At 51.6% G+C, this 24,447-nt stretch overlaps 1 protein-coding gene across 1 annotated transcript; it reads left to right on the top strand.

Annotated features, from left to right (window-relative positions):
* Positions 1–15,477: 15,477 nt before the first annotated feature.
* TCIM (transcriptional and immune response regulator) lies at positions 15,478–17,127 on the top strand. Its single transcript, XM_018922672.3, has one exon. It carries the CDS (start codon positions 15,777–15,779, stop codon positions 16,095–16,097), a length of 321 nt encoding a protein of 106 aa, XP_018778217.1. The 5' UTR covers positions 15,478–15,776; the 3' UTR covers positions 16,098–17,127.
* Positions 17,128–24,447: the final 7,320 nt, after the last annotated feature.

The following is a 24,447-nucleotide window of genomic DNA, read 5'->3' as shown; positions in this document are numbered from 1 at the left end:
CTGGGACACAAGGGACACGCTCAGGGCTGGTGACAGAGAGCAGTGCTGCTGCTGCTGCTGCGAGCTCAGCATCCTCCCCTGTTGGAATTCAGGACATCCCTCTGGCTGTCCCCTGCCAGGGGGCTCAGAGATCCTGTGGTTTTGATTATGACCCATGGAGAAAATTACCAACCTGATATGAAGACCTGCAAGCCACGACAGTTTAAGTAGAATGACAGTGAATTTATCACAGGGTGAAAAATAGATTTTTGGGGTTTTTAGAATGGGGGCTCAGATGGAGGAATCTGGGTGTGTCCAGCCTTTCTCCTTCTTCTTCTTGGCCTCCACCTTCTGCTGGGATGGTGACACTTTTGGGTGGGTTTAGAGTAGAAGCTCACTGTCTAACAGAGGTGATGGGCATTGGGAAGTAATTGTAAATATTGTACACATAGTTTTTAGTATAAAAAGATAATACCACCCCAGGGACAGGCAGTGCCTCTGTCTGTCCTGCTGAGCGACCTCGGCTGGACAGGAGAAAAAAAATTATAGACAAAGAACAATAAACAACCTTGAGACCGAGAACTGAAGAGCTCTGACTCCTTCTTCGAGTGCCGGGCTGGAAAAGAGACTTTGTGACACATCTCGGGGTCACTCTGACCAGCTAAAGTCCCAAGACTCCCCTGGCAGGGGCACAGGGCTCTCCTGTAACACTGACACCAGCCGATCACCCCGGGCCCCAGGAAGGAGCTGTGTCCCTCCAAGCCCTGCTTGTTCCCCGCTCCACCCCGGCGTGGGGGCCGCAGCTCGGATGGACACGGGTGGGTCACACGGACGAATAAAGCAGCGATTGCCGAGGCAGCCGTGAGGCCGGGCCCTGGGATGTCACAGCCCTTTTGCGTCCATCACCAGGTGGCGGCAGAAAGCCGCGTTTGGCACCAGGGGAGCCGAGCGGGGCAGGGACGGGAGGAGAGCACGGGCGGGGATCGGGGGGTGCAGGGCGGAGGGGAACAAGGAGCTCCCCACGGTGACCCCCAGCCGCTGGCACCCGGACACGGCTCCTGTCCCCCCACAGCTGCAAAGGAACCGTGATTACTCCACAGGGGGAGCCCAATAAACACCAACTTTCCCGCTGTGGGAGTGATGCTGAAGCTGCTCAAACCCAAACTCCCGAGGGGAGAGTGGCTGAGAGAAGGGAGCCAAGAGCTGGGACAAACGCGGGGCGTCCAGGAGGCTGGACCGAGGCACAGGGGTACAGGGGTTGCCCTCCATGCCCCAAATCCATCACCCCTCCTGGTTCATGAAGGGCTCAGGATGTCACAGGGGCAAAGCTGCAGTGCTGGGGGCACAGGGGCTTCACTTTAGGTCTCGGTGATAACACAGTGCTGTAGCAGGGACATGGGGACACACGGCTTCCCCAAGGGGCCAGCATGGGAAGAAGACTTGTGACAAAGCCCTGATCCTCTCAGAATCACAAGGATAGGATAGGATAGGATGGAATAGGATAAGATAAGATAGGATAGGATAGAATAGAAATAGAAACAATAGAATAGAAATAATAGAATAGAAATAAGAATAGAATAGAATAGAATAGAATAGAATAGAATAGAATAGAATAGAATAGAATAGAATAGAATAGAATAGAATAGAATAGAATAGAATAGAATAGAATAGAATAGAATAGACACACAGCCTGGTGCCAGGGCCAGCCCCATAGAAAGGCTCCTCTGACACCTCTGCAGGTGAAGTGAGACCCTGGAGCAGCCTCTGTGCTGGGTGTGGCTGCTCCCAGGTGTCCCTGCCCAGCCCAGGGCTGTGGGAATGGGCTCACCTCACTCCACTGAGCTGGGCTGAGTGGGCAGAGCCTGTGCCAAGAGCCAAAAGCTAAAGCTTTTTTTATAATGCCAGGTGCCTATGTTGCCCTTTTCTAGCAAGTCAGCACACCCAGATTCCTTGGAATTTGCATCTTTAGGGAAAAGGGCCATATGGCTCTGTTTTGCCTCCCCAGGTTTTGCTGGCACCAGCACCAGAGGCAGGATTCACACCCAATCAGTGTCTTGGTGCAAAAATAGCCCTGGCAGTGCCCCTTCTGCACGACCAGAAGAGACTCAAGGTCCTTTGAAATGAGATTATGTTCCCATAAGGGCAAAAACAAGCTCAGCACGCTGTAGCTTGAATTATTAAACTCTTGCTAAATTGTATTTTGTGCTCTTTTTTTGAATATAGCCCTGAAACTGGGGCTTTGGAGATGACTTCAGTAAACAACCCACGGGAACGTGTCAGCACCTTTAAATCTCTGCCTGGCAGCACTCCTTCCTCTTGATCTTCATTTCTGAATAGCTGCTGCATATTTCATGGAGGAAATATTTCATCCCAATGATTGTCTTGGCCTATTCCATTTCAGACCATTTCAGGAAAACAGCAAACTTGGACGAGGGGAAAAATCACTCCATCTAAATGAGAAACACAGCCAGGACTGGAGGGAGGCTGGCCCTGCAGGGATGGGGGCCTTGCACATGCTGGAAATGCCCAAACCCTGCTGGGAGCAGCAATGCTGGTGCCAGGCAGGGCCACAGGACCCCCAGCAGGGGGATTTGGTTCCTCCTGCAAACTCCCTTCCCCAAACATGCTGCCCTGTGCCACCAGACAGGAGCAGGTCTTTAGGAGCAAGGATTTGTGTCACCTCAGAAGAGAAGAGGGGAGATGGGGAATCAGAGAGGCTGATTATCACCAGCTGGGGGTTTATACACAAATCTCAATCAGGACAGGACTGCTGGGAACGTGCCTTGAGCTGTTTGATTGTCCAGCATCACTCTCATTCCATGGCTATGGCAATGGGAAGGTGCCAGCAGCTCACATCCCAGGCAGCAGCCAAAGAACTCCATGTTACAACTCACTTTAAAAGGTTTTTGACCAATCACACAAAGTCAAAGCACACTGACAGTATTTATATCTGTATGGGATATATTCCATATTGACAGAGGTTCCATCCAACCACTGTAAGCACAGATACCTTTGGTTAAAACAATTTTTGCTTATTTCAACTCCAACACCCTTGTGAGCCTCAAACACAATGCACAGAGCTCCAGTATTAAGCTTAGAACTCCCTGATATCTCTCTAGATGAACTTTTCTGCAGCTCAGGGAGTTATTCTAGCCAAGCATTAATACCCAGACCATGGTTCTGATTGTCCTTGCTTTTCTACTTTTTACATAATTTTTCTTCTGACCAATCCCTTGGCTGCTGCTCAGCTCCAGTCCCAGTTCTGCTGTCTCTGAGGCCTTCTGCAGCTTTCCCAAACCTCTCTGATTTGATGGATTCCCACACTGATCATGTCAGAGGGCTCTGGCGACCACACTGCCCTTCTTTTGGTGGACAAGGAAGGTGCTGAAAAACCTGCAGAGACAGAGTCAGCCAGCAAAGTGCACAGCACAGGCTCTGTGGTTACCAAGTGCTCTGTCAGAGCCAGCCCCCAACAATCAGCAGCTCCTTTGGAATGGGGCTCAGTAAGGATCCTGCCACTCTGGAACTGATCCTGCTCACCCAGAACTGAGCCACAGCAAGGCACAGCCTTCTCCTGTGTACTCTCCTGGGACAGCTGCTCCAAGAGAGCTTTGATTCCTCTCTGTTTTCAAACCATTGCTGTCTAACATTGCTCACAAGACACAGACATCCAAGGTGCATTCTGACTGGAGCACGTGGCTTTTCAATAATTTATGGCTGTGCCTAAAAATGGCACGAGGTGTTTGAGGATAACCATGTGCTTGGCATCCATGCTGCATCCCACCAGTGGGAAGTGTGCTGCCACAGGCTGCCCACCTGAGGCCCTGCTCTGTCCCCAAGGGTTTGTTTTGGCAGGACTGCACAGCCCAGAATGTGTGGGGTGAGTCCAGCCCCAGGAGCCATCCTGAGCAGCAATGTCCAGGCTCTGCTGCTCTCAGCTGGGACAGCCTGAGCCCTGGAACAGGCAGGGTTAAGGCCATTTCTGCAGCTTGGTAATAGAATTAATGGTATTTCAGCAAGGGAAAAGCAGCAAAAGAGCTGCTCCCCTCCCTCCTTCAGAGGTGCTGCCCCCAGACCTCAGCTCCCAGAGGTACAGTCAGGCTGGGAGGTGCAGGCTGCCCACATGACTGAGAAGGGGATTTTGCACCACCTCCCTGAGCCCAGCAGTATCTGCTGGGTCAGCTGGGACTGACTCCTGCCAGGGAGTGGATGGAAAAACAGGAGAGATGTCCCAGCCCTTGTCCACATCCAGAGCAGCAGCTCCAGACCCAAATCAGTGCCACCCACACAGAAATCTCCCTTATCTCTGGAGCCAGCCCTGTCCCTGCAGCACTGAGGCACATGGTTCCACTGTGGAGCTGCCACTCAGAGCTGCCCAGCAGCCCAACAGCTCTTCCAGCCACAAACTGGAGTGCCCACCTGACTCCTTGCTTTTGTTAAGCAGAGATTTCCCCTGTGATATCCATGGTCAGGCCTGTGTGATGGAGAAGGAAGCCTGGGTGGCAGGAGGAGGCCTCACCTGGGCACACCTTTGATGCACCACACCTCAGAGAGCCTCACCAGCCCTAGGACCAACCCAGAGGAGATGGCCAGCCCTGCCTGCCAGGCTCCCTGTGCTCCCTGGGCCATGCCCAGTCTGTCATCCCACCCACACTGGTGGCTCAGACTTTCCATCATTCCCAATCTCTTTGGCCTCTGGGTCCCTCCTTGCCATGCCCAGGTCTCACCCAAGTCACCACTGAGACAAATCTGTGCAAAAGTTCCTGAGCACCTTTCCTGCTGCTGGGCTGCCAGCCCCCTCCCCAGGAATTCCCACAGCCCCCAGGCAGCTCCAGCCAAGTGCTTTGCTGCTTTTGTCCCATGAATATTTGAAATTGAACAGGAATACAAACATTTGGATTCCAGACACTTCCCAATTCCAGCCTTATTTATCATACTTGGCTCTGCTCCTGGAGCTGGGGCCAGAAGAGGCTCTGAATGATTTAAGTGATTTAGCATGCTGTGCATAGATCAATCTCACTCTCCCCTCCAGCCATAGGTTTCCCTTTGTGGTTTGCTGCACACTTATTATAGCCATCAATATCTAAGTAATTAAAATCCCCCATTATCTGGGTCCTGGCTCCCTTACAAACCCCTCATAAGCCATAAACTCATTCATGATCAACCTCCCTAAAGTGTCTGGGAGTTTGCAGCCCCATCTCAGGGTCCCCAGGCTGCTGTTAGATCATGAAGGTCCCACTGGAGCCACGGCCAATTCCAGCCTGAGCCATGGCTGCTGTTCCTCTCCCTGTGTTCCTGTCTGTGCCAGGATTGCTCATTTCCATCCTCATCTTTCTCCACTCTCTGCTGAGTTTATCTCAGAGCAACTCCCCCAGTTCCTGCCTCACTTGTGCTGCTGGAGCAGAGCTCTGGACCTGCTGCACTCCTGGGAGCACCCAGGGGCTGCTGGGCTCCAAATGCTGCATCCCAAACCTTCCCCTGCTGCAACACCTTGGAAAGGCAGCAAGTCCCCAGTGCTGTCACACCTGGGGCCCAAATGTCCCTGCTCTGTGATCAGGGACCACCCCAGGGCTCTGCTGGGGGGACACCTCATCCTCACCTGGCCTGGCTCCGTTCCTGCACACCTTAACCACAGGTCTCTAAGGAATTTATTAACAACAACCAAGTTTGCCTTGTGATTTCCCCTTGGGAGGGATCTGAGAGCACAGAAAACAGCTGCCTCCCCCTCCTTTCTGTGCTGCCACTTGCCCCAGAGCTCAGGCTGTGCCTGCAGCACCGTGTCCCATGCAGCCTGGCACCAGCAGAGGCTTATCTGCACCTGGGGAAGGGCTCACCTCTGCAGAGCTGCTGCAGGCCAGATATGATTACAGGCCATGACTCAAGCCAACAAAGGGGAGGAGAGAGGAGCTGCTAAAACACACCTAATATGGAGAGAGATTGGGGAAAAATTGAGAAGCCACCACTGCTAAAAGGATGACACTGGGCTAGGAGATGGTAAAGTCTTCATTATCAGATAAAGGATGCCCAGAGGGACCTTTGGGAAGGGAATTTATTTCCCTAAAATCCTTGGTGTCTGGCCACTGTTTGTGAAACATTGCACTATTACAGCTGTGGGTAAATAAAGGAACCAGAGACCCAAACATTGGCACTGCAATAAAAACAGCTTAATGTGGGGTAGAGGGTGGGAATGAGACACAGGCAGGTCCTGACCAGGTCTGATCATTTCTCTGCTGCCCAGGGTGCCCAGTCAGGCTGGGAGCAGGGTTTGACCAGTGCCCGCAGGGTGGCACAGAGGATGTGCCACCTTGGCCTATTTGCCAAGTTAGTCAGCACAGCCCACAGTGCCAGCCCTGGTAAACAAGGGCACCTCTCCCTGTGTTCCTGGTGCCAGAATTGCTCATTCCTATCCCCATCTTTCTTCACTCTCTGCTGAGTTTATCTCAGGGTAAACAAGGGCAAACACAGATCCTGGTGTCCAGGAGGAGCAAGGAGCCCGTGAGGCAATCACTGCCCGGCATCCTCGCAGCTCCAGTCAGCCCCATTTCTTAGAAAAGTGGAAAAAAAAGGAAAAGAGACAGGCACTGCTATTATTGCAGTAAGAGGCTGTGTCATGCTGGGCTCTGCAGCTAAATATATTCAGTGTTTACTGTAAGCAAGGACAGTGGGAAGCCTTCCGAAACGGCACGGGGGCTGCTCCCATTTTTTTTCAGCTATCAATCATGCCTGGCTTGAGCCATTTTTATCCTGACACAAATGGAAAATATTTCCCTGGTTTAATTTCTACAGATCAAAGATACTTCCTCAAGAGAGAGGAGCCCCACAGCCCCAGGAGTGAGGGGGGGGAAGTCCCCAAGGAAACTATTTGCCTGAGGGGACGTGGGACAGAGCTCAGAGCAGATGGGGCACATCAGGACACCACCCATGAGAGTCAGGACACCATCCCACCAGCCCAGGGGCACTTGGCCAGGCTGGTATTCCTTTCTCTTCCCCAATTAATGTGTCAAACAAGCAGTTTGGTGTTCACCACCAACACAGCACCAGGAGAACCCTGGCACTGTCCCAAGGGGTGAGGATCCCCTTTGCTGCCCCAGCACCCCCTTCCCCAGCTGCTGCCATGACCACAGAGGCCTGCAGAGGGGCAGGGGTCAGAGATGTGTTTACTTTCTCTGTAAGATTTCCCTAAACAGCTCTGGAAAATGCTCCTTCCACAGAGCTCATCGTGGCAGGAACTGACTCAGCTCTCTGCACAGAGGGTGCTGGACATGAGCTCATGGCCTCAGAGACCTGACGTCACACTCAGCACTGTTTACTGACAGACCACATCTTTTATTTCAGTTTTTTTGTCCCCATCAGAGTGGTGAGGGCTCCCCATGTGTCCCCTGACCCACAACCTCCCTCGGTCTCACACAGACCCTTGTGATGGGCAGATTCTCTCCACGAGGCAGACACCAAGTCAAACAGGATTTACTCCTCCCAGGAAGATGCCAACAACTCCAGAACACAAACTGCTGGCTGGGCTTCTGGTTCGACCCTGAGCCACTGAGGGCTCAGAGCCACAGTGGGAGCTGTCAGAGCCCAGCCTCACCATCAGCACTTTTCTGCTCAGCCAGACCCTGCCAGAGGGACTGCACTGCTTGCTATACACACAGCATCACCCCTCTCCCCTTCCCTCCCCTCCCTCCCAGAACTAAAATCTACTGGCAGCTCTCAACTGGTTCTTTTTTGTCTGAACTGCTGCATAAATAACCCGACAGACAGCCTGAAGCCCCTGCACACTGACACCTGACAGCGAGTCAAGGGCAGATCTGGAGAACAAAGACAAGGCTCCATGTAAACAAGGCATCACTCACTGAGACTGTGACTGGGACTGTGGGGAAACATCTAGAAGGCTTTGCTGTGAGAGTTAAACATGTCTGAGAGCAGGGGCTGTCAGCAGGCTGCTGCTCCGCGGCACCACTGGGGCTGGTGGCTCTGCCTGGGGCCAGGACACAAAGGGGAGCACTCAGAGCTGTCCTGAGCAGGTCTGTGCCCCACAGATGATTCAGGGCTCTTGGGAGCCTCCCTGCTCCAGTTGTGCCCAGCTCAGACCTGTGGCAGACAGCTCTGCTCTGGTGCCTGGAGCTGCCAGCCCTGCCTGTCCCAGAGATAGGCTTTACAGCCCTGCTGCTGCTCTTTGAGCAGGGCTGACGTGGGCAGCTGAGGCAGCTTCCTGAGGAAAACAACCACTGGCAAAAGTTCACTTACCTGCCCTGACAGCTGCAGTGGCCTTGGGGACAAACCAGAATGACAGCCCTGGAGCAGCTCCCATCCTCCTGCAGCAGCAGGGGTCCCAGCTGAACCAGAGGCTGGGGAGGATCTGCAGCAGGGCCTCAGCGTGCAAAAAATGTCCCCAAAATACCCCAGTACAGCCAGCAGCCCCTGTGGCACAGGCACTACCTCAGGGGTGGGAAGGAGATCACAGAAATTGCTTTTCTAGCAGCTTCAAAGCAAAGTTGCTGGGCCACCAGAGATGGTGGTAGGAGCCAAACACCATCTGCTCTCTCCCAGAAACTCTTTTGTTAGTGGAGAAATGAGCTACAAGGCTGATAACTCTGCAGTGCCAAGCTCATCTCCCAGACCATCAGCACGGCGTTGACTCCCTGATAAATCCCCACAGAGGCAGCTTTGCTCTTCCCCTCCTTCCCTTCCCTTCCCTTCCTGGCATTCTTCTCCCAGTGTTGCTGATACCCAAACCTCAGCCATTCCTCTCCAAAACACAGCCAGGTCAGGAGCTCCCTCTGCCCCATCCCCCTTTGCTTTAACACAGAATTAAGGAACTGAAAACTAAACACTGCTCAACAATGACCTTGGACCTGCCTTAGCTCTCTCAACACGAAGCCAGTGTGTCCCAGCCCGGGCTGCTTACAGGCTTTCAAACACTGCACAGAGGTCACCCAGGCTTTCCCTTGTGCCTGGCCCCAGACAGAGCCACCAGCCTGAGCCTTGGGTGTCCCCTGACTAGCCCAGGATCTCCTCTGCATGGCCACAGCCCTCCCTGGGTTATAGATGGATAACCTTAGACCAGACCACCCTTAATGATGGATAATGAGGTGATTGGCTCTCACAATTTAAAGATAACTGTTGTGTGAATATCAATAAAAGCTTTAGTGATGCACAGTTATGTTGTTGTGGTTTAGATGTCCTCTGTTCTCCCCACAGTTCCCTTTCCCCCCTGTGTTGTTGCCATCACAGCCTGGGCTGTCCAGGACAGGTACAAAGAGGCTGCACAGGTGTCCCTTACCTGGGGCAGGTGGGAATGGCAAAGCTCAGGGGGTGCTCAGGGGGTGGGCATGGCAACACCTGAGCTCCAATCCAGTTACAGAGCAGTCTGCACTGATAAATGGCAAAGAGGAGCTGAGTGACAGACTTTGGGAAGGGCCAGGGCTGGCTGATGCAGCCCCAGGGGTATAAAAGCCTGAGCATCCCTCTTGAGGATGAACCAGCCCCGTGGTGAGCACGAGGGGCAGCTCCCAGCCCTGCAGCTCTTTCCTCATGTAGCCCTTTGCTGTATTTTTGTTAAGGTTTCATAAACCTTTTTAGATTTTCAAAGTGAGCAGCTGTTTCTCACCCTTAACACACCCCCAGCCCCCAGGGTTGCCCCAGTGCCACCATCCTGCCCCACCCTCGGCTCCCTCCACCCGGCTCTGGGGGCAGCCACGTGTGGCATTCACGTGCCCTCTGGACAGAGAGAAGCTGTGAGACCAGCAGAGAAGAAGGAAAACACAATTCTTATCTCGCTTGCTGTGCCAAAGTAGAATGCAATTTGGAGGTTGTTTACCCAAAGTGAGGATGGTTTGTTCCCTTGGCCTGTCAGGGCCAGGTGTGTGTGTGGGACTGTCAGGACAGTCAGAGAGAATCAGAGACGAGTGCAGCTCTGAGTGTGAGCAAGAGTGCATGGCAGACTCAGTTTAGATACAGTGTACATAGTATAGAATAATAAAGTAATTAATTAGCCTCTGATAATGGAGTCAGATACATCATTCTCTCCCCTTGGTCGGAGTCACCTTTGATTTACAATAGCCACGGGGGCTTTGGGGGGCACCGCAGACCCCCAGAAGGTGGAGCAGCACAAAGGCACAAAGGCACATCCTGTCTGCCACCTCTCCTGCAGCAGAGGAAGCGGCTGGGCAGAGATTAGAGCCCGAGGAGCGGGCACTGCGGCGCCGAGCGTGTGCGGGGCGCTGCGACAATGACCCGGGCCAGCCCCGGGCCAGCCCCCGGCCCTGCCCCACGGCAGGATTTCCGCGGGCCCGTCCCCGAGGCAGAGACAATGAACTGTCTGACAGCTGGAGACGGCTCTGCCTGAGCCCCTCTCCAGCCACGGCTCCTCCAGACCTTCAGGAAGATCAAACAGGAAATTGGGCAGAGAAAGAAAAGGTTGTTCGTGCTCCAAAGTCCGAACTTTCATTCCTGACCCGGCAGGAAGATGCTGAAGTCGGGATATTCAAATGCTTTCCGTGGCTCCCAGGGGAATAGCAGGATGTGAAGGGCTGGTGCCATCCCAGGGGGTTGGTGCCATTCTAGGGGACTGGTGCCATCCCAGGGGGTTGGTGCCATTCTAGGGCACTGGTGCCATTCTAGGAGACTGGTGCCATCCCAGGGGGTTGGTGCCATCCCATGGTGCTGGTGCCATCCCAGGGGGTTGGTGCCATCCCATGGTGCTGGCGCCATCCCAGGGGGTTGGTGCCATCCCAGGGTGTTGGTGCCATTCTAGGGCACTGGTGCCATCCCAGGGGGTTGGTGGCATCCCAGGGTGTTGGTGCCATCCCAGGGGTTGGTCCTGCTGGCACATGCTCACACCTGATGGAGTTTTCCCACTCAATTGCCCCGGGGTGTTGCCCACCTGCATCCCCACAGACAAGGCTGTTCTTTTTGTGCCAATGCTCTGATACCAACCCACCACTGTATTTCAGGAATGATCTCCCACGACATGAGGGGAGCACCACAGCCAGAGTTTCTCTTTGCAAGATGGATTTCAGGAGTCTCAAGCACTGAGAGAATCACCTGTGGCTTCCTTACATAGCAAGCCCTTGTCTCCCCAGACCCTGTGGGACTGCAGCATCCACACCAGGTGTGTCCTCAGCTCTGCTTTGCTGCATGCAGGGCTCCTTCCAAGGGGTCCTGCCTGGTAAAAGTGCCAGAAGTTTCTGTTTCTCTTCTGTTTCTTACCAGACATTATTTACTCCCTGGAACTGCCTATCTGTCATGCCCTGCACTGCATTATTAACTTGGTGATCGTACATTTAGCAGAGAATTTATGAGAAATGAGGAGACATTCATTATCAGCAACACCACAGGCTTTACTCTTATATGGTCTCCCTGCACAGAGCAATGCTTGGCTCAGCCAGCTCCAGCCATTCCCTGGCCCAGAGCAGGACAGGGCTGCTCTGCACACTCCTGGGGCTGCATTCCCCTCACTTAGAAAAAATTCTCCTTATTTTTTCCCCTATTAAAATATTTTCTGATGGAATTTAACTGGCTTAATTGTGCCATCATGCCTTCTGTTGTTTGAAAACCAGTATGTTTTTTCCTGTTTTCAGGCCAGGGAGCTGTGTGAGGATTGTCTGAGACATATCTGTGATTCCCAGCAATTGCACTGCAGCAGAAGTGCCCTTAAAAGACCCTCCTTATCCCGAACCTCTGACCTGGGGACAAACATCCCCTCCTTCCTGTACCTCTGAACTGGGGACAAGTACCTGCCCTGTCCCATATCTCAGAGATGGGGACCACAGGAGGAGTCACAAGGAGCACAGATGGCCAAGTTAAACTCTTGGGGTTTCTGTGAGCAAAGGGTATCGTGTCCTGCCGTGAGATTTGGACAAGTGTTCCCAGATGTTCTATTAAAGAAAGAACAACCACAGAAAAACCCAAGCAACAGCCAAACAAACAGAGATCTCAGGTGGAGTCCCAGAGGCACACAATCCCAGTGGAGAGAGGCTGGAGACAGGTTGGAGCCAGGGCAGGCCCTGGATGTCTGACAACCTCCCAGGAATTTGGATTCCAAGAGCAACACAATGAACCAGTTCCTCCTTGACCTTAGAGCCATCCCACAGATGTCTGCAGAGCTCTCCATCTCAGAAACCTTTCCCAGAAGCCAGTGGCATTTCTGGCTCTTGAGAAGGGCTGGGCTTCCCCAGCTGCAGGCTGGTGGCAGCTGTGAAGGAGCCAGAGCTCCAGACCATGTGAGCAGGGAAGGGATGGCAAGAGCAGAGATGGCTGGAGGCCCCTGGACATTTCCCATTCTTAGGTTTTCACTGAATAGCCTGAAGACAAAACAAATATCTACCTATCCATCTATATCATCTATATCTGTATCTATATCATCTATATCTATCTATATCTATCTATATCATCTATCTATATCATCTATCTATATCTAGATCTATATCTAGATCTATATCTAGATCTAGATCTATCTATATCATCTATATTTATATCTATATAATCTATATCTACTTATATTATCCATCTCTTTCTGTTGCATCTCTGAGGTATCACTGGATATTCTGAATTTCAGTTTCTCAATGCCCCTTGCCTGGCTGGGAAGGGCTGGGCAGCACGGATGCTCCATGGGGGCTGCTGCATCCTCTGACCCCAAATGGGTTCTCCGGACCGTGCAGGCTTTGGCAGCAGCCAGTGGAGGGAAAACTATGCAAAACATGCCCCAGGCATCCCGGATTACCTTCTTTGGAGTGGTTTTGGAGGTTACATGAAGGCAAAGCCGGTTCTCTGCAGGAGTTTGTGGCTGCCCCAGCAGCCCGGCAGCCCCAGCCTCCCTCCAGCTCCTACTCTGGGGCTGCCAGCTCCCTGCCCGGGCCCGGGGCTTTCCTGGCAGCAGAACCGCCCCCACCCTGAGCACCCCGAGCCCGTCACGCCGGGAGAAGCAGAGCACAATTAGAGATGTGGCTGTGCCTCTCTGCAGACGGTGGGGATGGGAATTAATCCTCCCATTAACGGGTGAAATGGAGCGTTTGCCTCGCACAAAGCAATTACACAAGAATAGCAGGAGGACGATGATAGAAATCACATCTTCTCTGAAGTTGCTCTCCAATCCAACACATGAATAATTCCTCCTAGGCATTACTGGGAGAGCAGTATTAAAACACCCATATAAACAAGAATTACTGGAAAAAAACAGACGAGGCATGCTTCATCGCTCTGTCAGAGCCAAGCACAACTAAATTTATACAAAGTGGGCAGAGGAGCTTGAAGGGGCAAAGACATTTGTTACTGCTCTGTGCGAGATGAGCTCACAAGGAACGCGTGCTTGATCTTGGCAGCTTTTTGATGTCTTACTCCTCAAGCATCAGCTTTAGTCTCGGTTTCCATGGCAGATACTTTTCTGAGCTTGTATCTTCCACAGAGACTGCTAATTTATGCTGTCAGCCACATCTCTGCAAATACCTGCAGAGTGATTCCATGTGCAGTGGGAGTGGTGAAAACAAGGCGCACGTGAACCTGCCTCAGCTCTTGTTTTTGACCAGAGGATGAAAAAAAACCAGGGTTTGTTTTCTTCAGCCCACAAGATCTTGGCTGATCTTCTGGCATTGAATTTTGCCCCAAGTACCCTGACACTGTGTTATCTGTCCTGTGAAGCAAAGCACTTTCAGCATTTCATCCAGGCACGTGTTTTGGGCAGATTTATTCCCCCGGTGCTCGGGCAGCTCTGAGCAGGAAGGACTGGGCAGCACATGTGGCCCTGCTTCCTTCTGCTCCCCCATCACATTTCATGTTAGCACAGTCTATAAACCATGAGATCTTTCCTGGGCAGAGATCCAGCCACACCAAAACTGTTCTATTTTCAGGGTGGATTTATCAGCCCTGCAAATGTTGAACAAGCAGCTGACGAATTGGTCTCACCAATTTGGCAAGACCATGGCAAGGTGAGATGCTGCACGTCTGGCTGGTGGAAGAAGAATCCCAGGGATTTGCAAAGCTGTTGTTTACACTCTGAAGCACGGAACATCCAGCACATACAAAAGAAATGGTGAAAAACTTGTAAAAAGTAACTCACACAATGACAGAACCACAGGAAGCGATGGCACGTGCAGGGAGAGCTCATGCCAGAGCAAAGTCCTGGCAGCAGTGGGGAAACCCATGTCCTGGCAGGATATGGGCACTGCAGGGTTCAGGGCTGTTTCAGGATGTGCCCAGCAGCAGCAACGGGTGAGTCCCAAGTCCCAGGTGGAAAGGGGCCAGACACTGAAATGAGGCCACTCCCTCTCCTAAGGATAGAAGCCTGGCAAGTCCAGGCCAGCTGGAGGTTGATCTGAGCCTGGCTGGAGCTGGGCTTGCCAGTCATTCTGGGGCTCAGGAGCAACCTGTTCACCTGGTGACCAACAAGTCCCAGGTAATCCCCTTCTCCATTCTGAGCCAGCACAAACATCTGCACGGGGCCTTCAGGTGTGCTCACCTCTTCACTGCTCCTGCTGACTGCTAGAGAGGCGTGTGTGGCTCAGACAAATCCCCTCCCTCCACCCAAAGGAGCTGAAGTTTTAAAGGGAATGTGGAATAAAAAGCATCTGGGTGATGTTTCCTTGGATCTGTTCTTCAGTGTGGTCAGAGGTAATTTCTGCAGCCCTCTGGTAAGAAAGGGAAACCCCTGGTTTGAGTGGGATGGGGACAGAGGCTGTTCCTAGAGCCTTTCAGCAAGGATGAGTAACAGGCAACAGTAAACAAGCTTCTAGTTTACCAAACAGAGCCTCTGCAGCATCCGGCTGCTTTAAAACATTAACCAAAATACACTTATCTCTGGCTCCTGGCCTTAAGTGACTTTTGAACCCACAGCTATTCTGGGCCAGATTGGATTGTGCTCAGTGCAGTCCAGGTGTGTGAGGCCAGCAGGAGCACTGGTGGGCAGAGCCAGCCCCTTGCTGGCAGCTGTGCCCTGCCCACAGTGCCCCTGGAGTGAGGAGGGACCCAAAGGGTCATTGACTGCAGCTCCCTGCTCCTCACAGGAGCCAAAACTGACCCCTATGACTAAGAGAGAGTCCTCCCAGCCCAAGGGCTTGTCATTGACCAAGGGTGGTATGGAAAGCACAGACTCTTGTGGAGCAGAGGTGAGTTTTCTTTCCAGCACTAATGAGCATGAAATTTAAGCAGAAGGACACTGGAGGCAGGAGCAGGGCAGCAAATTGAGTTTTCTTGCTCCCCCTGAGACCATTGCCATGTGCAGCTGAGGGTTTAACATCTCAGAGGATGTCATGGATCACCTGCCTCTGGGACAACACTTGTCAGTCAGAAACTGCAGCTCTGTGTGCCCTAAAGATGAGTTGCATCTGCTGGGAAGCAGCAGAAAGGAACCCATGTCCAGACAGGAGCAGGTTTGCAGTGTTAGCAGTGGAGACAGAGCCAAGTTCTTGGTTGTTTGCACAGGCTCCAGCCTCTCGCTAGCATTGCAGCAGTTCTCACTGGAGTTTCACTCGTTTGTGATATGATGCATTGTGCAGGCAGTGCTGTTCTCATGCAGCAAGGGCAGGAGTGGAGTTTGGGCTGTACTGGCTCAGCCCCACAGCCGTGCTTGAAGCCCGTTCTGTGGCGGGTCAAAAAACCCCAACATTTCCAGAAGAAGCAGAGAGGACTTCTCATCTCGTCCGCACGACAGGAAAGTTGGCAACTTAAATGTTAAACTTGCCTGCGACTGTTGGGTGTTGACATCATCGTGATCTCACCGCTGAAACCGGAGCCCTCCAGCTTTTCCTTTAAATACCAGTCCTGGAGGCAGCACAGCACGAGTTCCTCGGGCAGAGCCCACGTCGATGAAAGCAAAGAGGAGCTCCAGCCCCGCAGCCATGTCCACGTCCCTGCGGGTGAGCCCCTCGGTGCACGGCTACCGCTTCGACACGGCGCTGCGCAAGAAAGCCGCGGCCAACATCTTCGAGAGCATCAACGAGGCGTCCCTGCAGAAACTCTTCAAAAACTCCGGGGACAAGAAGGCGGAGGAGAGAGCCAAGATAATCCTCGCCACCGACCAGGACATGGAGGAAAAAACGAGAGCGCTGATGGCACTAAAGCAGAGGAGAAAAGACAAACTGCTGCAGTTCCTGACGTTTCGGAAATACTCCATCAAAGTTCACTGAGCTGGCGGAGGGAGCAGGAATGGAGAACGTTTTGTGATGGGACAGTTTGAGACCTCCTAGCACGCTCAGCATGCTCGGCTGCCCCGTGGGCTTGGGGAGCTGAGAGACCACGCAGGGGCTTCAGCCCCACTGCAAACCACGAGCCAACAGTGGCAGCAGCATCGGTGCCCATGGCACATTGGTGTGGCCAGCAGGATCAGTGCCCGTGGCACGCTGGTGTGGCCAGCAGGATCGGTGCCCATGGCACAGTGGTGCCCATGGCAGCACTGATGTGACCAGCAGCACTGGTGTGGCCAGCAGCATCAGTGCCCATGGCACACTGGTGTGGCCAGCATCAGTGCCCACAGCAGCATCAGTGCCCATGGCACACTGGTGTGGTCAGCATCAGTGCCCACAGCTCATCAGTGTGGACAGCAGCCTGGTGGCCAGAGGCTCGCAGAGAGAGAGTGCAGCTCCCAGCTGGAGGCAGACGAGCTCCTCTGGGCAGCCATGGGACTGAGCTGGGGGGAAGCCCCCACACCCAGGACCTCCTGATGGACTTGGTGCTCACAGACTTGAGCCGGGTGCTTTGCCTCTTCAGCCTGAGCCTGTGCAGAGCCCCGGTGCTGTGGTGGTGGTGGGGGGCTCTGGAGACCTCCCAGCTGCTGGTCAGGGTGACTTTGCATCTGTGAAATGCACCCAAAGGCAGCGTGTGGTGCAGTGAGTTCAGCTGTCCGGGAATGCTCCAGAGACACTCTGCACAGCTGTGCCTTTCCTTGCCAAGCTCTCTGTGTGCAGGAAAAGTCGTTTGCACAGAAGCAATAATAATGACAGATTTCCCTGAATTTACTGTGAAGTTCCCTAATATTATGTTCACTTACCACTAACACTAAAAATCTAAATATAATAACTACAGTTCTTCTCTGTGTAGGTGACAGTCACTATTAGATGAGTACTTACTTCATGGCAATATTTTATTACAATGTTAATATTATATTGGCTATAATTTATTGCATACGGTGATGTGAAAACTAATAAATTATGAAGTAAATCTAAATTATCTTGTCTGAAATGCTCAGTTCTCCTGGAGTGGTGGGGTTAGACTTTTTTTTGTCATTTCATAGAGACCTGGTTTAGGAGCAGACTACCTGCACCTCTCCCTCATTCCCCAGACATGGCTTTGGCAGCCCATTCTCAGGATGTGGAGCAGCCCCTGGCTCCTCCATCCCACCTGCCAGCACCAGGTTGGCCCACGGTTGCTATGGCAACCATGTCATTTCCCCAGAAAGGCCTCACCAAATTTATTTCTAATCAACTCCAGTGCCAGTTTCCCCTCTGTAACAAAGCAGAATAACATCTTCTGCACTGAGGAAAGAAAGGTGCAGAAAATGATGGTTCAGGAGCAGGGTGGGCAGCGTGGCTCGTCAGCCTTTGGCATTTCTGCAGAGCAGAGAAGGAGCCTGGGCTTGGCTCCTCATCACCCAAAGAAACAGCAGTAAGTGACAAAGCTTTGGCAGCAGAACTGGGCTGTTTTTCTGCAGGTTGTGTTGTACTATCATGATAGACGATGCTGAAAGTACTTAAAAATAGCAAAGACCGGTTATTTATAAGACTGTCCTCTAATAACCTGATGGTTTAGATAAAAACATTCCCATGGCTCTGCTTAGAGCAACAAAGATAAAGCAGCTTGCAAGAGCAATAGCCCAGCTACAGGGTTTTTTTTCCTGCCTACAGTTCGAACTCCAAATTGCCAATAAGTCAGGGAGACTGGAAATAATCTTTTAAGTCACCTAATAGAATGGGCAATAATAATTATTTATAGCTGGACCATGATGCATGGTGATTTCCCCTCCCAGGAAGACCAGATAGTAAACTGTTTTGGGATGAATATGTTTGAAAGAGCTTCCAAAGGCTTTCCAGAACTGTCCTTGCTCAGAAAAATCTCTCTCAGAGCAGGTTTGCTGCAGAGGAGTTGCCAGTTTTCCAGCATTCAACCAGAGCTATGGCCCACACTCACTGCAGCTGCTGCACTGTTGGTGACACAGCCCCACAAACCATCCACAGCCACAAAAACTGCCTCAAACGAGGCCAAACGGGGCCATCCAGTGCCTGCTCCCAGCCCAGCCCTGCTCCACCCAGCCTGGGGATGCCACAGCTCCTCCCACAGCAGCATCTTGTGACAAACCTCACCACAGAAGCCAGCAGGACAGCGAGCCCCCAGGCCCCCCTGCCTCTGGGGGTGTTACCTGCCAGGACCCAACCAGCCTGCTGCTGAGGATGCTCTGGGAACACCCTGCAGGGACCAGATCAGCTCTTCACCCTCCTGCTCTTCCCTGGCCCTGCTGCTGGGGCTTTGTTCTCTGCTCCCCTGGGCCACTGAGGTGTCCACAATGCACCCCCTGTGCTGGATTTGGCAGAGCCTTGTCCCTCTCTGGGCCCCAAAACAAACCCAGACAGGACCAATGCTGGATTTGGGAGAACCTTGGCACTCTCTGAGCCCATAAAACCAAACCCAGCCATGGCCAGTGCTGATTTGGGAGAACCTTGTAACTCTCTGGGACCCAAAACCAAGCACAGCCATGGCCAGTGCTGGATTTGGGAGAACCTTGTCCCTCTCTGGGCCCCAAAACAAACCCAGACAGGACCAATGCTGGATTTGGGAGAACCTTGTCACTCTCTGGGCCCCCAAAACCAAACCCATCTCCCTGGTGCTACCAATGACCTGGGCAGCATTTGCCTCCAGCTTTTCCTTGATGAAAGAAGGAAGCAAATCTGGCTGAAGCCATGTCTGTGGCAGACTGAAATCCACACCCTCTGAAGTGGTTGCTGCTGGCACGTCCTGGGATTGCCCAGACAGTCCTGTTCACAAGATTTGCATAACATGATTCATAACATCTGCTGACTTGGGGATTTTATAGTCCCTCTTGTCTCATTACATTGAAATCCTTAGCCCGAGTGGAATCCCTGATAAATAAAGGCCACTTACTAAGAAGTTATGTGATTATTGGATATTTACAGTGACAAAAGGCACTTTTCCTTGCTTGTAGCCTGTCTGCTGCTTTGGCAGGTTTGTGCTCCAGCAATGTGCCTTACTCAAAAGGCTCAACAAAACCTGCAATGAATTCTCATGGGCTAAAGAGAGTTTCAGGTACAAATGTCCAACCATCCCAGGGCCCTTGCCCACACTGTGCTGCTGCTCTGCTAATGCCCAGGGCTGTCTCTGGATGGCTCAGAGCAGCTGGACCCATCCCTGGTGTTTGGTTACATAAATAGCCAAGGTCTGAATACTAATGGAAAAGATTCTTTTTTTAAAGAATGTAAATCCATTGCCTTACAGCAGTGGCTGGTACACACTGCAGCTCTTTTCCAACAAGAACCACTCTTGCTTGCACTGCACACATCTCCCTGCCCGTGGGTCTGCTCTGAACTGCACAGGGCTGTTCATCAATACCCCAAACCAACACTGCAATGCAAATATGAAGCAGTCTGGATGCCAGTCTGAGCACTGGCATCTCTCTAAACATGCTGTCCAAGTTGAACTGGTTTATAAAGAATTAATACCTCCATTTTTATTGCAAGATTTCTGTCATGGCTTAACCTACTGCAGCAAAAGGTGCTTTTTGGGGAGACACTGAACCCAACAGCATCTAACTGCTGCAAAAGTAAGCCTGAAATTAAATCCTGATGGCACCAAAAAAACCCAAACCCACAAACAGCACAGAATAGGAGGGCACTGCCAGGAGGGCACTGCCAGGAGGGGTGCCCAGGCTGTGCTGCCACAGTCTGCAGAGTTTATAATGAATTTTCATTCTCAGAAGGAGGTCAGGCTTTCTGTTCCTGAGTAAATGTAGATTGTTATGGGGATTAAACTGATTAGCAAGGAAGTTTGGACTGTGCTTGTGATGGTGTTGGGGGTATTCTTGAGATTGTCAGGTAGGAGTGGGAATAGGATGGGGGTGGAGAGGGTTATTAGGATTAGGATATGAATGTGTTTAGGACTAAGGAAAGGTCCATTCTTTCACTTGGGTTTGCTCCTATGACCATTGGATTGCTGTTATCCTTTGTAAGTAAGGGGACTGAGGTTTTATACTCAGATACAAGAATTAGCAGTCCTGGGTGGTTTAACCTCCCCCTGGCAGGTAAGAAGGGTTTAACTTCTATTTTTAGAATCACAGTCTAATGTTTTGGTTGAAACTGTACTTGCACATGGGGATACCAGAGATTAGTTCAGGTTTGAGAGGTGTGGGAGTCTCGGGGTCTCTGCTGCTCACAGTGACCCCCAGATGTGTCAAAAAATCTCTTTTCCCACCCTGGCAGTCAAAGAAGGAGTCAGAGCTCTTCTATTCTCATTCTCAAGGTTCTTTATTGTTTCTTATCTATAAAACTCTTTCTCCTGACCTGCCAAGGTCGCTCAGCAGGACAGACAGAGGCACTCTGCCTGCCCCAGGGTGGTGTTATCTTTTTATACTAAAAACTAATATTTACAATTACTTCCCAATCCCCATCACCTATGTTAGACACTGAGCTTCTACTCTAAACCAATCTAAAAATGCCAACATCACCCGGAAGATGGAGGCCAAGAAGAAGAAGGAGAAAGGACAGGGCATGCCCAAATTCCTCCATCTTGGGATCCCGAGCCCCATTCTAAAACCCTCAAAAATCTATTTTTCACCCTGTGATAAATTCACTGTCATTCTACTTAAACTTTAATGGCTTATAAATCCTCATATAATGTTGGTAATTTTTTCTATGGGCTAAAATCAAATCACAGGGGTCTGGGGCTCTGTGCCAGGGTCTCTGAGCCCCCTGGGCACGGGCTGGAGTCCTCCAGGGCAGCCAGAGGAATAGCAGAGATTAGCTGGGGTTTGAGAGGAGTGGGAGGGCAGGTCCCCGGGCGGGGCTGTCACTGTCCCCGGGCGGTACCGGCCCTTCCTGCGTGCCCGGTGCCGCAGTCCCGGCGCCTGCGGGGCGCACGCCGCGCTCGGGGCCAGCCCCGGGGCCATTGTCATCCTCCCGCACAACAAACGGAGGAAAAAGCTGTTCAAGGAATTTCCTCCCTGCAGGAGCCGGGCGTTTCCATTAATTCTTCTCCATGAGTCAGGCTGGCTGTACTGGGTGTCCCCTGTCCCAGCATCCTGAGGAACGTGCAGCTGAACTGCTAATTTTATCCAGCTGGTCTAACGCACTGCTTAGAGCCGTGCAGGGAGGGTGCTGCGGGTTCCCCACCAGGAGAAGCCACAGAAAGGCAGGACACAAACTAAGGAGAAGACTTTTGGCAGAAGCTCTGCCTTAACAGACTGGGGAAGGTGGGGAGCAACTCAAGGTGCTGTATTGAATTTGCAGGCAATCCCAGTGAGGAGAGAGAGAGAATGATTCATCTGACTCCATCTTATCAGAAGGCTAATTAATTATTTTATGTTACTATATTATTCTATAGATCTAAAACTAAATCTGCCAAGCACTCAACTGCACTCCACTGCACAGAATCTTGTGACTGTCCTGACAAAAACACACACACTTGGCCCTGACAGGTCAAGGAAACAAAACACCATCACTGTGGGTAAACAATCTCCTTATTGCATTCTACTTTTGCACAGCAAATGGTAAGAATTGTGTTTCCTTTCTCTGCGGTTCAGAGAATGTGAAACCCGGAAATATTTTTGGGAAGAATTGTGCCTTGCTTTTCTCTGTGAGGAGAAATGTGGGGCTGCAGTGCTGGAAAGAGAAAGCCCAGAGCAAAGGGGGTGTCAGTGACAGCAGACCATGCAGGGGTCCCACCCTCTGTCCCCTCATCAAACACCCATCCCCACCTCTCCAAAGCAAGTCCATGAAAAGGTGGGGGTAGAATAAATCAGCAGCCCAGCTCAACCTGAGCAGAGTGTTCAGGAGGAGAGGAGGATGTTCCCAGTGCCTGAACACCCAGTACTGTGACCTTCAGTGCCTGCTGAAATGCAGCACACAGGGCGGGAGCAGAGTCCAAAGCAGAGCTGGGCCAGCCGTGGCTGTGTGTGGGGGACAGGGTGCTCCAGTCAACAGCAACACCTCCCTGGCAGCTTCCCTTACACCGTGGGGCAACAGGCAAGTTAAAAATTAACTGCTGAGCTGAGCTCCTGCCCTGCTGCACCCAGAGGGACAGACTCTGCTTGGCAAAGCAGGAGAGCAGCAGCCTGGGTGCCCCTGGCATAGGGGTGCCTCGTGCTTGTGAGAACAGACACAGATGAAGCATATTTCATCTGCAGCTGCCGAGGGAAACCTCTGCTCTAGAGCAGGTTAAGTGTGAGTGACAAGCTGTAAAGAGGGAGATTTGTGGATGTGTTGGTGTGGTTTTCACAGAAAAGAGCTGGGCTGGGGTTTTAAAGCTCAAATGCCTCACATGCAGCAAAATGATGTCCCAGTGTCAAGACAAGGCTATTTATGAGAAGAAAAGCCTCTAAAATACTGCAGGCAACAGGAGATGGCACAGTTGCCATTTATTTCTGCTAAAAACCAAAAGCTGGGCCATGATCAGAATCTTAATACACAACCCTGAAAAAGCCCCTTATTCCCAGGGAGCTGCACCCTGCATTGGTGCCCATGGCACTGAGAGGAACGGGGGATTTGTCTTTCTAAACCAGCTGGGAGATAAAACCAGCCCTGGGAGAGAAAAGAAACCATGGGAGGGATTCCACTGATTGGTGAATGGAAAAAGAGATTTGCTTTTACAAATAAACTTTAGGGTTGCTGAGAAATGAAATTAGACATTCAAAGATGAAAGAAACAATGGAGAAGAAAAACCCCTAAATTCAGTAAGAATTCAAAATGCAAAGGGAGGGTTGTGCATTAGAGGGGAATCCTTGGAATCAGGGGTTTTGGGGAGTTTGAACCTCTCAAGTACCTCAGAAATGGGGAAAACCCCCTAAATTCAGTAAGAATTAAAAGTGAAAAGGGAGGGTTGTACATCAGAGGGGAATCTTTGGGATCAGGGGTTCTGGGAAGTCTGAACCTCTCAGGTACCTCAGAAATGGGGAAGGAGGGAAGGGAAATGTGGCTGGAAATTGGGATAAAAAGGGAGGCTGCATCCTCCAAACCTTGGAGAGACCCCAGGGGATGCCCCATGGCCTCTGCCTGGGTTGGAATAAAGCCAAAGGGCTCCTCTGTCTCCTGTTTGGGCTCAAACCTTTGGTGTTTGGGGGTTAATTTTCCTAAGAGCACGGCCCGAGCCCACTGTGCCGTGGGAAGCTGGGACATTTTCTGCTTCAGGGCTCCCAGCTGGGGGCCCGGGCAGTGAATCAGAGCTGGGGCAGCGGAACCTCCCGGGCTGCGGCTCCTCCGAGCGCCCACGCCGAGGGAGCATCACCGGCACAATCACCGCGCATCATCGGGGCCATCACCCGGGCAGCTGCTGCGGCTCCCGCTGCCTCCTCCGCGGAAAAAACCGCTTATCCCAGCGCTGAGCACTGCCCCTGAGTCACTGATTCATCTGCAGGATTGTAGTCTGTGATGTAAAATGGGTGGGAAATGTATAAAATAAAAATGGTCAAGTAAATTAAAGTTAGAACGAAAATCCAAGGAGCCTCAGACCGCGGCCAGCTCAGAGACAGATTGGCACACAGAAGTTGGGAAACTCCTGGTGGCAGCAGGAGAGAAATCCTCGTTAGCAAGCAAAAGGACGTGGCTGGTGCAGAGATGGGCTTCTCACACACAGCACTGCTCTCAAGGTGAAGAAAAAAGTTTAATTTCTGACTCCAACGTTTATAGATTTCCAAAAGTGGCAGTGGGTTGGAGGGTGACAGTGCCACCTCTCCAATGACACTGGACAAACCAACAGCCCATCAAATTTCTCCTCCTCCATAAAGGAATGCAAACCAATAAGAAAGTGTGTGAGAAAGTTTGTTACAAGAATGGAAACATCAGAAGGCTTAGAAAATCTTAAACAAAATCAGGGTGACACCCTGCCATCCTCCCAAACCCTCCTGGAACTGGCCCTGGGGTCCAGGACCCATCACTGCAGGAGAAGGAATTCCCAGGGGGAGCTGTGTGAAAGCTGCTGCTCTCCCACATCAACAGAAAATTCAGTTTTTAAAACATTCATGCACATAAAAAAGTGGATTTCCATTGTTTTTGTGATGTAGAGATGCTTTAATGCCTCAAGGAATTAGGGAAAATCTGACTGAAAGTACTTTCTCCACCTGCTGTTGTTTCTGCCTGGACCATGATGGAAAGGGAAGAGAAAACTGCCACACTGTGCTCCCCAGACTGGCTGTATTCCAGCTGGGCTCTGTTTAAAATTCACCTGCCTTCCCAAAGGCTGAAAATATTCCAATCCAGACACGGTTTTTTCTCCCCCTCTTCCTGAACAGTGAAGTACAAGACACAATTTTTCATTGGAAAT

This window comes from Serinus canaria, chromosome 22, assembly GCF_022539315.1.
Source record: "Serinus canaria isolate serCan28SL12 chromosome 22, serCan2020, whole genome shotgun sequence".
NCBI lineage: Eukaryota > Metazoa > Chordata > Aves > Passeriformes > Fringillidae > Serinus > Serinus canaria.
The sequence above is the reverse complement of the archived record's forward strand: the minus strand, read 5'-3'. Positions and strand labels throughout refer to the sequence as shown.